Source organism: Molossus molossus, unplaced genomic scaffold (assembly GCF_014108415.1).
Source record: "Molossus molossus isolate mMolMol1 unplaced genomic scaffold, mMolMol1.p scaffold_m16_p_2, whole genome shotgun sequence".
Lineage (NCBI taxonomy): Eukaryota > Metazoa > Chordata > Mammalia > Chiroptera > Molossidae > Molossus > Molossus molossus.
The window spans coordinates 94,193,365-94,207,836 of record NW_023425355.1 but is presented as its reverse complement, the minus strand read 5'-3'; the positions used below and the strand labels follow the sequence as shown (position 1 = coordinate 94,207,836).

Below are 14,472 nucleotides of genomic sequence, written 5' to 3'. Positions count from 1 at the left end.
GCTGAAAAAGCATTCGACAAAATCCAGCATCCATTTCTGATAAAAACGCTCAGCAATGTAGGAATAGAGGGATCATATATCAACATAATAAAGGCCATATATGAAAGACCAACAGCCAACATCATACTCAATGGACAGAAACTAAAAACATTTCCATTAAGAACAGGAACAAGACAGGGATGTCCACTTTCGCCACTCTTATTTAACATTGTACTGGAAGTCTTAGCCACAGCAATCAGACATGAAGAAAAAATAAAAGGGATCCAAATCGGAAAGGAGGAAGTTAAACTGTCAGTATTTGCAGATAACATGATATTATACATAGAAAACCCTAAAGACTCCATCAAAAATCTACTAGACTTCATAAATGAATTTGGCAAAGTAGCAGGATACAAAATTAACGTCAAGAAATCGACGGCATTCTTGTACACCAATGATGAACTCACAGAAAGAGAAACTGAAAAAACAATCCCATTTACCATTGCGCCAAAAAAATTACGATACCTAGGAATAAACTTAACCAAAGAAGTAAAGGACCTATTTGCAGAAAACTACAGGTCATTGAAAAAAGAAATAGAGGAAGATATTAAAAAGTGGAAGCACATACCCTGTTCATGGATTGGAAGAATTAACATCATTAAAATGTCCATACTACCCAAAGCAATCTATAGATTCAATGTAATCCCCATCAAAATACCAACGACATATTTCATAGAACTAGAACAAATACTTCAAAAGTTCATATGGAACCAAAAAAGACTCCGAATAGCCACAGCAATCTTGAAAAAGAAGGACAAAGTAGGTGGGATCACAATACCATATATCAGGTTATAGTACAAAGCGACTGTAACTAAAACAGCCTGGTACTGTCACAAGAACAGGCATATAGACCAGTGGAACAGAACTGAAAACCCAGAAATGGACCCAAGGCAATACGCTCAATTAATATTTGACATAGGTGGCAAGAGCATACAGTGGAGTAAAGACAGCCTCTTTAATAAATGGTGTTGGGAAAATTGGACAGCTACATGCAAAAAATGAAACTAGACCATCAACTTACATCATACACAAAAATAAACTCAAAATGGATAAAAGACTTAAATGTGACCCGTGAATCCATAAAAATTCTAGAAGAAAATATAGGCAACAAAATTTCGGACATCATACGGAGCAGAATTTTCACTGATACATCACCTAAGGCAACAGAAATAAAGGAGAAAATGAACACATGGGACTACATCAAACTAAAAAGCTTCTGCACAGCAAAAGAAACAATCATCAAAATGGAAAGGCAACCCACTGAATGGGAGGACATCATTGCCAATGATGTATCAGATAAGGGGTTAATTTCCAATATATATAGAGTGCTCATACAACTCCACAAAAGGAAGACAAAGAACCCAATTAAAAAATGGGCAGAGGAGCTGAATAGACACCTCTCCAAACAGGACATACAAATGGCTAAGAGACATATGAAGAAATGTTCATCATCACTAATCATCAGAGAGATGCAAATTAAAACAACAATGAGGTATCACCTCACACCTGTCAGAATGGCCGCCATCAACAAATCATCAAACAACAAGTGTTGGCGAGGGTGTGGAGATAAGGGGACTCTAGTACACTGTTGGTGGGAATGCAGACTGGTGCAGCCACTATGGAAAACAATATGGTGTCACCTCAAAAAATTAAAAATTGATCTCCCATTTGACCCAGTGATCCCATTTCTAGGAATATACCCTACGAAGCATAAAATACCAATCAGAAAGAATATATGTACCCCCATCTTTGTAGTAGCACTATTTACAATAACTCAGATCTGGAAACAGCCCAAGTGCCCATCAGTAGACGAATGGATCAAAAAGCTGTGGTACATATACACAATGGAGTACTATGCAGCGGTAAGAAAGAAAGATCTCTTATCCTTTGAGACTACATGGAGGGACCTGGAAAGTATCATCCTAAGTGAAACAAGCCAAGCAGAGAAAGACAAATTTCATATGATCTCACTGATTTGTGGAATATAATGAACATAACAGTTTGAGGACAATCCCCTAAGGAGTGGGGAGGTGGGAGAGGGATGAACCACAGAACTTATATGCATGTATGCATGAACAGTGGACATGGACAACAATCTGGGGAAGGGGCAGGGAGGGAAGGGGGAGGGGGGAATCAGTAGGGGAAAAAAGGAGAATTATTCGTAACAAAAATTAATCAATAAAATAAAATAAATAAATAAATAAATAAATAAAATAAAATGAAAAAAAAAAAAAAAAGAAATCATCAAACAACAAGTGTTGGCGAGGGTGTGGAGAAAAGGGGACTCTAATACACGGCTGGTGGGAATGCAGACTGGTGCAGCCGCTATGGAAAACAATATGGTGCTACCTCAAAAAATTAAAAATTGAACTTCCATTTGACCCAGTGATCCCACTGCTGGGAATATACCCTAAGAAGCCTGAAACACCAATCAGGAAGAATATATGTACCCCCATGTTCATAGCAGCACTATTTACAATAGCTAAGATCTGGAAACAGCCCAAGTGTCCACCAGTAGACGAATGGATAAAAAAGCTGTGGTACATATACACAATGGATTACTATGCAGCGGTAAGAAAGAAAGATCTCTTATGCTTTGAGACGACATGGAGGGACCTGGAAAGTGTTATCCTAAGTGAAAGAAGCCAAGCAGAAAAAGACAAATACCACATGATCTCACTTATATACGGAATATAATGAACATAACAGTCTGAGGAATACAGTAGACCTAGACACATGGAAGCAGGGCACAGACTGACATCCCTCAGAAGAGGGGATGGGCGGTGGGGGGTGGGAAGAGATAAACCACAGAACTTATATGCATGTATGCATGACCAATGGACATGGACAACTAATCTGGGGACAGGGCGGAGGTGGGGTGGGGTGGGGGGTGCCAATGGGGTAAAAAGGAAAAATATCTGTAACAAAAAAATAAATAAAAATTCATTAAAAAAAAAAAAAAAAAAAGCTGTGGTACATATACCCAATGGTGTACTACACAGCTGTAAGGAAGAAAGATCTTATATCCTTTGAGATGACTTGGAGGCACCTGGAAAGTATTATCCTAAGCAAAACAGAGAAAGACAAGTATCATATGATCTCATTTATTTGTGGAATATAATGGACATAACAGTCTGAAGAATGGGGTAGTCCCAGAGATGTTGAAGTGGGGTACAGAGTGACAATCCTCAGAAGAAGAGGTGATGCGGGAGAGATAAACCACAGAACTTATATGCATGTATGCATGAACAATGGACATGGACAACAAAGCTGGAGACAGGGTGGGGAGGAAGCGGGTGGGGGAATTCAGTGGCAGAAAAAGGAGAAACATTTGTAACAAAAATAAATAAATTAATTAAAAAATAGAAAAATAAAATATCATCTCTATGCTAATAAATTCCAAGTTTATATTTGCTGTTTAGACTACTGGCTTGATACCTTCACTTAGATTTCAAATAAACTTGTAACGAGATGTTAAGATGAGACATTTTCTACCTTAGAAGTATTACTAAAATTGATAGGTGACAAGTATCCCTAAATTATAAAGAGATATACTTGCCCATTTATTCAAGAACTGTTCATTCAGGTAGTGGTTTAAAATTGGTTCTGCAATCCTTTGTCCATCCTGCACCTATAGCCTATGTATAAAAAGCTAGGGACGTATAACAGAGTTAGATGAGGTTTTGTTTTGAAAGCATTTTTTTTTGTGTGCTGTGTACATCTCCTACCCCATGGGGGCAGGGAGGCTTCCCCTTCATATCAAGCTATAGTGGGAGAGGCTTTGAGAGAATTACTTAGAAGTCTTGAAATGGACCTCTGGAGTTTAGGAGATACTGACTAGTGCCTGGTTTTTATCTGGAAAAACTCTTAAGGCCAAAGTCTTCGGGGAACTTCCGGTGATGGCATAATACAGAGAGTGGGCTATAGCAAAAGCTAATTGCACTTCCACTATTAGGTGTGCGGCCATAAATGTCACAGGGCAAGACTTGTATCAAGAAGACCCTATCTGAGAGGTCTTCCTTCCAGGGCTAGGTGACCCCAACAAAAAAATGTTATATGTGAATGCACTGCCAGAAGTAGAAACTGAGAGGAGAAATATGAGTGACAGCTGGAGAAGACATATCCCATGCCAGGGAATAGTGGAGTGGGGTATACAAATATTTGAAGAGAGAGAATCTCCAAAGGACTCCTATAAGTTCCCTAAGAAAGAAAGATCCAGAATTTTGGCATGTGCTATAACTAGGGAGGTACCAAAGCCACTTTACCACCATTCTTTCTAAGAAAAATCTTGTCATCGGGCTTCTTTTCCATCCCTGTTATTTTCTCAATAACTCCAACTTTAGAGGGTTCAGAAGCAGTAAGTGAGTGAGGGAGGAGGATTAGGAGACAAAGGTGAAAAAGCAGTGAAACTACCAACCAAACAATCTTTTCTTATTAAGGTTTCTGTGTCTGTCACAACTTAGCTGGAGGAGGGAAGAACCATTAAATTGCAGGGGAGATACAAACTTTGATATTAGACTAGACTGGACTTATTAGTACCTAAAAATGATACTGTTAATATGTAAAGGTTACTGGAAAAATGTTTGGATTGCTCAAAGTATGAGAAAGGGAAATTTCATCTAACACAATTAAAAACTATGAAAAATAAAGCTATTTCATGTTTTCATCCCATTGAATCTAATTAATTCAATAAAACATTTGTAGGCATCTCATACTTAATATGTCTATAAGTCAGAAGTCTTGATTTTCCTCTTAATTTTCTTTTTTGAAGATTTTTTAAAACAGATTTTTTAGAGAGAGAAAAAGGGAGAGGGAGAGAGAGAGAGAAACATCCATGTGAGAATGAAGCATCAGTTGGCTGCCTCCAGCAACCCGGGCATGTACCCTGACTGAGAATCAAACTAGCAACCTTTAGGTGCACAGGATGATGCCCAACCCACTGAGCCGCACTGGCCAGGGCCCCTCTTAATTTTTTGTGTCATGGCCTGACCATCTGTTGCAAAACAAAAGTCACAGGAGTCATCCCTGGATCTTCTCTCTCTCTTTTTTCCAGTATCTTCAACATCCAATCCATCAGTGAGTCTTGTTGACTCTTCTTCCAAAACAAGTCTCAAGTCTGCTTACTTCTTGTAAATTCCAAATTCCTCCAAACTCCAGTGGTTTACAAAATTCTACATGTTATGTCCCTGTTTACCTCTATATTCTTATTTTCTATTACTACTCTGCTCATTCACTTTGTTTCAACCACATGTCACTCAGCCATGCCAAGCTTATTCCTGTCTTAGGACTTTTGCATTTGTATTATCTGTGTTGCATGCTGTTCCACCAGATCTTTGCAAATCTTGCTTTTTACATTAGTTATATCTCTTCTAAAATGCTACCTCCTCAGAGAGGCCCTTCCTGATCATCATACGTAATTATCCTCTACCTTCTACCTCATCATTTTCTAGCATACTACCATATTTTCTAGCATTTATAACCTGAATTTTTTTTGTTTATTTTTTATGTGCTTAATGTCTCTCAAATGTGATCTCTGTGATATGTCTTATTCACTACTACATCTCTACTGCCTAGGAAAATTTCTAGAATATAATAGGAACTCAACTAGTATTAGTTAAATGAATGAATGAATTGAATGAATTGCCAGAACTCTGTCCTCAAAACAACCATGTTGAGCTGGTGATAGCAGTTTCTACATTCATTCATTTAACTACTACTTTTTTTTTTTTATCAATAATCACAGGGGAATGCTTCTCCACAGTGAATTTGACCATAACTTTCAAAACAACAGGTTTTCTAGAGTGCCACACTCCAAGTGACCTTTGGGGGCAACCTCATTCTTGCAGGTCTGCTGGGTCCTACCATCCGGGCTGAGGTTTATGACACAGTGGTCATTACACTTAAGAACATGGCTTCTCATGATGTCAGTCTTCATGCTGTAGGTGTATCCTACTGGAAAGCTTCTGAAGGTGAGTCAAATGTCTTCCTATTGTCCTGTCACCTAGGGATAGAAGAGTATTGAGTATGAGGTCATGTAACTAGTGAAGAGTAGAGTTAAGATTCAAACCTAGGCCCATTTCATGAAGTTAACAACATTGTAATTTTAGTGTAATCCCCAAAGTTTTGATTTGGTACCCTGTTCTCCCATGGTGAGCCAGGCCGCAGATCCTAAAATTCCCATGTCATCTGCCTTTCTATGCCCAGAAAACTTCCTAGAGAGTAATCAAGACTCATGGTATAAAGTCTAAACAGAATTTTTCTTCTCCTTTTTTAGATTCTGACTTTTCAGATATTTCTGCTCTGTCCCCTTCCCCCAATTTCTAAATATGGATGCCACCATGTGATGAGAACCAACTAGCAGAAACACAAACTGACTTCATTAAAACAAACAACCTGTTTGGCCACAGTCCCCACTTCTACTATCTTCTTAAATTTCACAATGAAGGAAGAGAGTGAAGAGGGTGCCACAACTGATTATGATACTGTCCAGATAGATTATGACATATATTGATCAAGAAGATTCATGAAAATCTGTAATAAATTATTGGAGCACAGGCCCTATTGTACAGGCTAACTATGCTTACATGTTGACCAGTTTCTAATTCTGAAATTGGAAGACCTTAATTTTTTGAGTTGCACTCTTGAGGCCAGGGCCAACCTGCATTGGGGGAAGGAGACAGGACAGGGTAGGTGGTATAAAAGAAAAGTCATCTCAGGTTCTGGCTAGAGCCTAGCTGGCTATTTCCATGAGGTTTATCCACTTGGGAACTTCTGGAACAAATCTAGGGGCATTTTAGAGAGGCCAGTGTTCTTACAATTTTTTAGCTGGGGACTGACATACAGATGACTCTTTTGTACCTAAGCCAGGTGAGGTCTGGGAAAATGGATTATCTCATTTCTCACATGGGCATCTACAATGGTTCTGTCTAGGAACAACACAGTGAATTGATGGTCAAAGAGCCATGTGCTTTATAGTCCTTTTATGTTATTATCCACAAGTGCCTGACCTTCTGGCACTAGTATGGGGACCCCAGATTGTCAAGTAAATCTATGATGATGAATATCATTCTATGTTTGTTGACCTTTCTCTGTTGAAAACAAATGAGTTGTTCATTATTTTCTTATTGATTTGTAGAGATACTTTATATATTCTGAATACAAATCCAATGACAGATGTAAATATTTGCATATCTTTTTCTAGTCTGTGGATTGAATTTTCATTATCTTAAATTTCTTTTGGTTAACAGAAGTTCTTAAAGTTAACAAAGCATGGAAATTCAACAGTTAATGAAACACAATATAATTTATCACACTTTTCCTTTTATTTTAGATCTTTGTGTCCTGTTTATTAAGACATTTGCCTATCCCAAAGTCATGAAGATTTTCTTCTAGAAGCTTTTTTATTTTACCCTTCACACATAGGTCTGTGATCCATCTCAAATTGATTTTTGTGTGTGGCTACCTCATAGCATTTTAAAACAGTTTTATTGAGGTACAAATTAGATACCACAAAAGTCACCCATTTCAGGTAGTTTGATGATTTTTAGTAAATTTAGAGTTGTGTAGTCATTAACACAGTCCAGCATTAGGACACTTCTGGCACCTCAATAAGTTCTCTCTTTGCAGTTCAAGCCCATCCCCACTCCCAGTCCCAGGAAACCACTGATATGCTTTGTATTGCTATGGTTTTGTAAGCCTTTCATTTTTATTTCCTAAGCCAACAGTGGTAAAGTGTATTGCTGTTCATCAAATAGTCATTCCCCTACCTGAGAGTAGGAGGAGCATATTTCCCCACCATATGGATGTTGGGCTTAGCCATATGACTTGCTGTGGCTAATAGAATCTAAAAGCACACGATGAAAGCCAAGGTAGTTCATATGAAGTGTCTGCCAAAGAAGCCAGAGCTGAAAAACTTTGAGGGAGAGCTGAAAGACAGCATGGGTACATACAAATCAAGAAGTATCAAGCCCACCCGGGCTGGTTTGGCTCAGCAGTTAGAGCATCAGCCCACAGACCAGAGAGTCCTGGGTTTGGTTCCCTCTAAGGGCACATACCTCAGTTGCAGTTTGTCCCTGGCCCCAGTTGGGGTCGTATGGGTGGCAGCCACTCAATGTGTCTCTCTCACATCAATGTTTCTCTCTCTCTTTTCCTCCCTCTCTCCCTCCCACTCTATCTGAAGATAAATGCAAAAATGTCCTTGGTTGAGAATAAAAAAAAAAAAAAAAGAATGATCAACTTAAAGCTTCTGAGCAGAGATCAGGAAAAATATAAATAGCTGAATGTACCAGAGAACAGGGTGGAGTAGCCCCTGAAGCACAGCATTTGGCTTTTGTTGGAGCAGTTTTGTCCAATGGTTACTATGCTGTGGCCCTCCAGGACTGAAACCAACAAAAATCCTTGGCATGTGGACTCATAATGTGTTGAAACTTCTACTTGACAGAAGAATTTGGAATGTCTGTCTGAGAAAGCTAGCATTCAGGAGCCTAGGCTAGGTCAAGAGCAAGGCTGCAGGGGTTGGATAGAGGGTCGTCTAGGACAGTACAGCAAAGACTGGGCAGAGTGAAGATGTAGATACAAGGTCATAGGCAGATATCAAGGGACACAAAAGGGTTAAGGTTGGGAGTGGAGACCAAAGAGATTCCCACATCCCCTGGACCTAATCACAAGGTCTTTGTATAAAGTACCCAACAGTCTTGGTTACTGAGAACACATTGCTTGCTGAGACAACTATCAACTTCAAAACACAATGGTTGCTCATTTTCACAATGCTCTGGTGTGATATTTTAAAAACACAGTAGCAGGTACCTTGACACACCTCCCATCAAAAGTGGGAATCTATATTTCTTCCCCTTTGATCTGCAGTGGGCTTGTAACTGTTTTGACAAATAGTGAATGGCAGAAATGATGCGATATGACTTTTGAGGCTGAGTCATAAAAGAACATGCTTCTTCTGTCTTGTTTGTGGAAACATTCACTCTTGGAGTCCTAAGATGCCATGTAGGAAGCCTGAGTCCCCAAGATCCCCATGCTGTGAGGAAGCTAAAGCCAAAAGAAAGGCCATGTGTAGATACTTTGGTCAACAGTCCCAGCTAAATTTAGTTTTCATGTCAATCTAGCCCAACTACTAGATATGTGAGTGAAAAAAAAGCCTGCCCATGTTTTCATCCCTCAACTATTTGAGTTATGCCTGGTGATGCCCTGGACACCATGGAGCAGAGAAGCCATCCTGCCTGTGCCCTCCTGTCTGAATTCTTGACCCACAGAATCAGTGAGCATAATAAAATAGTGGTTGTTTTACACCACTACATTTGGGGTAGTTATTCAGTTTTCTCAACAAGAAGTCCTAAGATTTCCTCCTCAACTTTTCTCTTTTCATTGTGTATCTCAAACCCCAAAACACTTGAGAAAGCTTTGAGTGGCTCAAGGAATAACTACTTCCTTTCAGAAGTGTATTTCTGTTGTTTTAGTACACTCCTTAAGATATCTTCTATGCAAAAGGCACATTGGAAGCAGACAGGCAGACTCCCTGAACTCTCAAATGTCCCAACAGTGTTTCTCTTCATATAATAAAAGATGAAAATTACAAAAAAACACATTCTGCTTAGAATATTTGCAGGAGGCTGGTGTATAAGCTCAGAAAAGACTGATGGATGCAGAAATCTTCTATAAGATATATACATTAGTGGATGTGTAAACTTTAAGGGCTGTGCACAATGCTTTTTCTTAAGCACCACCAACTCTACTTGGTGTAACAATCACCTTTGAAAGATAGACCTTGTTATTAGCAACTTACACAGCCCTAAAATTTCAAGTTCAATCCTTCAACATTTTGAGCATCACCTCCTATTTTTTCAGTTTTCGTTCTGTCACTGCCCACTCAAATGACTCTTCATTCTCATTGAGATCTACCATTCACTGATCCTATACTTTTTTCACCATCTAGTTTGCTCCTTAATTCCTCATTTTCCTCCTAACCCAGCTTACATGCCCTGGCTCTTCACAACCATGGTGACTTTGCGCATTCACAAATTCTTAGCTTCCTTGATCTCCATTCTTTTCACTGGGCTAAACCTCCACCCTGGTTAAATCTGTTCTCCAACTATTCTGGCCATCAAGTGAATGGCCATAGTTGAAATAAAAACCACACAACCAAATGGAGTTGTATCACAAAGTTTATAATACCTCACCTCAAGTGAGGTCCCTCAGCACTGCCTGGCCATCTTAATGCTACATTTCTCCCAATCCATTCACTGTCCCTCTCACCAAAAAAGCTATACTGTTTTGTTTCATACTTTCAAGAACCTCCCATACCCCTATCCCAACCTTAGCATTAGGAAACAGGGTATTCTCTTATTAATTAAATATTTCAAACAAACAAAGGTATAGAAAATAATATAACAAACAAACATGTACCCATCACCTAACATTTGGCCTTCTTTGCTTAATTTATATAGTATAGATACAGGTGAAATCCCTTCTGTACCCCTCTATTATCCCCTCCCTCTGTACCTCTCCCTCCCTATCCAAACATATTATCCACTATCCAGAACTTGATACTGACCCACAATCACACAGACAGCTGAACCATGCATTTCATCCTCAGATCACACACTCTATCCCAGGTGCCAACTCAAGTTTTTCTAAATGTCCACCAGGTTCTTCCAAGCAGAGGTGTTGGTCTGCTGTTGCTTCTTGATGAAACCAGTTTTCCTTAGTACCCACTAGAGAGGTTGCCCCTATACCCAAGAGAGGCTGACTTTAAATTGAGGACCTACCTAGACTTTAGGATGGCCTTTGGCTGCTGAGAGTTTGTAGTAAAAGTTTTGGCAGTGCAGGGGCAGTGCAGGGATCACTTGCACTGCTCTGTTGGAGAAGGTGTATACGTGTTGTGGGATAAGACGGGGTATAAATGAAGAGCACTCTGAATGCTTTGGCTGCTCTGGAACTTCAGATACCATTATGAAGCTATGGGGAGTTGCTAGAAAAATGTTTCAATAGAAGCACTAAGTGCTATGCTCAATGCCTTTAAATATTTTCTACTTCTGTCCAATGAAATGACCTAGATGAAATGACACACATATAGTGCTCAATTTAGAACAGAGGAATCAGGCTAATCAGGGGATCAATTTTAACATCACTAAGGATAGGACAGCCAGAAATATCTGCCCCTCTAGAAAGAACCAAGTTAAAAATATTTTTTGAAAAATCTTAGTATATTCCCCTTGCCTGACCCTCACCAATGCTTATTAAAGAGTCTGGTACAAAGTATATACCCAAGATGTGTTTATTGAGTTGAATTGACTTCAGTTAGGTTAAAATATGCAATAATGGAAGCAATTAGCTGGATAGAGTGTGGAGGTCTCATTGAGAATCATACAACCACTTATATTTGCATTAGTAGTCTAGAAATCCCCTGGAATATATGAGGCTTCTCCCCATTTATAGCTGCTGCTTGTTAGTCTTCCAAATTAAATTGAGGAAAGGCTGTTTCTTGTGTAGAATCTACTGGTGACAATAAACTTGATATGTTTCCCTGAGTGGACAATGGGCATAAAAAGGACAATTTTATGCATTCTTGCTTTAGGTGCTGAATATGAGGATCAGACCAGCAAAAGGGAGAAGGAAGATGATAAAGTCATTCCTGGTGAAAGTCATACCTACATCTGGCAAGTCCTGAAAGAGAATGGTCCAATGGCCTCTGACCCACCATGTCTCACCTACTCCTATCTTTCTCATGTAGACCTGGTGAAAGACCTGAATGCAGGCCTCATTGGAACCCTGCTGGTTTGTAGAGAAGGTAAGTGTAAGACAGGGTAGGATTGAGAGGAAATAAGCAGGGAAGTGCAAAAATCTGGGTCTACTCATAAAAGATACCATTAATTAATTAATTTATTTTTCTTTCTTTTTTTATTTTTTGAAATTTAATTTTGTTACAGATGTTTCTCCTTTTTTTACCCCATTGACACCCTCCTCCCCATCCCTGGCTTTGTTGTCCATGTCCATTGGTCATGCATACATGCATATAAGTTCTGTGGTTTATCTCTTGCCACCCCCCACTTTGCCCTCTTCTGAGGGTTGTGAGGTGATACCTCCTTGTTGTTTTAATTTGCATCTCTCTGATGATTAGTGATGTTGAGCATTTCTGCATATGTCTCTTGACCATTTGTATGTTCTGTTTGGAGAGGTGTCTATTTAGTTCCTTTGCCCATTTTTTAATTGGGTTCTTTGTCTTCCTTTTGTGGAGTTGTATGAGCACTCTATATATTTTGGAAATTAACCCTTTATCTGATGGATCACTGGCAATGATGTTATCCCATACAGAGGGTTGCCTTCCCATTTAGATGGTTGTTTCTTTTGCTGTGCAGAAGCATTTGATTTGATGTAGTCCCATATGTTCATTTTTTGCTTTGTTTCTGTTGCCTTAGGTGATGTATCAGTGAAAATTCTGCTGCGCATGATGTCCCAAATTTTGTTGCCTACATTTTCTTCTAGAATTTTTATGGATTCATGAGTCACATTTAAGACTTTTATCCATTTTGAGTTTATTTTGTGTATAGTGTAAGTTTATTTTGTTTTTGCAAGTAGCTGTCCAATTTTCCGAAAACCATTTATTAAAGAGGCTGTCTTTACTCTACAGTACGCTCTTGCCACCTTTGTCAAATATTAAGCATATTGCCTTGGGTCCATTTCTGGGTTCTCTATTCTGTTCCACTGGTCTATATGCCTGTTCTTGTGCCAGTACCAGGCTGTTTTGATTACAGTCACTTAGTAGTATAACCTGATATCTGGTATTGTGATCCCACCTATTTTGTCCTTCTTTTTCAAGATTGCTGTGGCTATTCGGGGTCGTTTTTGGTTCCATATGAGCTTTTGAAGTATTTGTTCTAGTTCTGTGAAATATGTCATTGGTATTTTGATAGGGATTGCTTTGGGACCTGTGGACATTTTAATGATGTTAATTCTTCCAATCCATGAACAAGGAATGTGCTTCCACTATTTTATATCTTCCTCTATTTCTTTTTTCAATGTTCTGTAGTTTTCTACAAATAGGCCCTTTACGTCTTTGGTTAAGCTTATTACTAAGTATCTTAATTTTTTTGCCACAATGGTAAATGGGATTGTTTTTTCAGTTTCTCTTTCTGTGAGTTCATCATTGGTGTATAAGAATGCCGTCTATTTCATGACGTTAATTTTGTATCCTGCTACTTTGCCAAATTCATTTATTACGTCTAGTAGATTTTTCACGGAGTCTTTAGCGTTTTCTATGTATAATATCTTGTCATCTGCAAATAATGACAGTTTCACTTCCCCCTTTCCAATTTGTATCCCTTTAATTTTTTCTTCATGTCTGATTGCTGTGGCTAAGACTTCCAGTACAATGTTAAATAAGAGTGTTGAAAGTGAGCATACCTGTCTTGTTTCTGTTCTTTTTTTTTTTTTTATCCTCACCCAAGGATATTTTTTCCATTTTTTGTACAGATAGAGTGGGAGGGAGAGAGAGGAAGGGAGAGAGAGTGAGAAACATCTACGTGAAGGGACACATCGAGTGGCTGCCACCCGCACGACCAACCAGGGCCGAGGACAAACTGCAACTGAGGTACATGCCCTTAGCAGGAACCGAACCCGGGTCTCTCCGGACCGCAGGCCGACGCTCTAACCGCTGAGCCAAACTGGCCAAGGCTTGTTTCTGTTCTTAAGGGAAATGTTTTTAGTTTCTGCCCATTGAGTATGACGTTGGCTGTAGGTCATTCATATATGGCCTTTATTTATTTATTTATTTTTCTGAAAAGGCAGAGTTTAATAAGTATGACAACATTATAATATTGATTGAGATTACATTGGAAAATAAAGTTTATGCAGATTGAAGAATGATACATATATAGTATTTCTTTTTTTCTTTCTTATTAATTAATTTTTGTTACAGATGTTTCTCCTTTTTCCCTCACTGATTCCCCCCACCCCCTCCATCCCTGCCCTGTCCCCAGTTTGTTGTCCATGTCCACTGTTCATGCATACATGCATATAAGTTCTGTGATTTATCTCTCCCCACTACCCCCTCTTCTGGGGATTGTCAGTCTGTACCGCACTTCCACGTCTCTGGGTCTACCCCATTCTCACTGTTATGTTCATTATATTCCACAAATAAGTGAGATCATATGATACTTGTCTTTCTTTGTTTGGTTTGTTTAACTTAGTATGCCACTTTCCAGGTCCTTCCGAGTAGTCTCAAAGGATAAGAGATCTTTCTTTCTTACAGCTGCGTAGTACTCCACTGTGTATATGTACCACTGCTTTTTTATCCATCGTCTACTGATGGACACTTGGGCCGTTTCCAGATCTGATCTATTGTAAATAGTGATGCTACAAACATGGGGGTACATATATTCTTTCTGATTGGTGTTTCAGGCTTCTTAGGGTATATTCCTAGAAGTG

At 39.0% G+C, this 14,472-nt stretch overlaps 1 protein-coding gene across 1 annotated transcript in view; it reads left to right on the top strand.

The window, feature by feature from the left end:
* The window catches only part of F8 (coagulation factor VIII), a 272,819-nt gene that overhangs the window by 56,643 nt on the left and 201,704 nt on the right, over positions 1–14,472 (top strand). The window contains exons 3-4 of the mRNA XM_036270458.1: positions 5,886–6,008; positions 11,624–11,836. Of these exons, the coding sequence (XP_036126351.1) occupies positions 5,886–6,008; positions 11,624–11,836 (336 nt within the window). The remainder of the gene's footprint in view (positions 1–5,885; positions 6,009–11,623; positions 11,837–14,472) is intronic.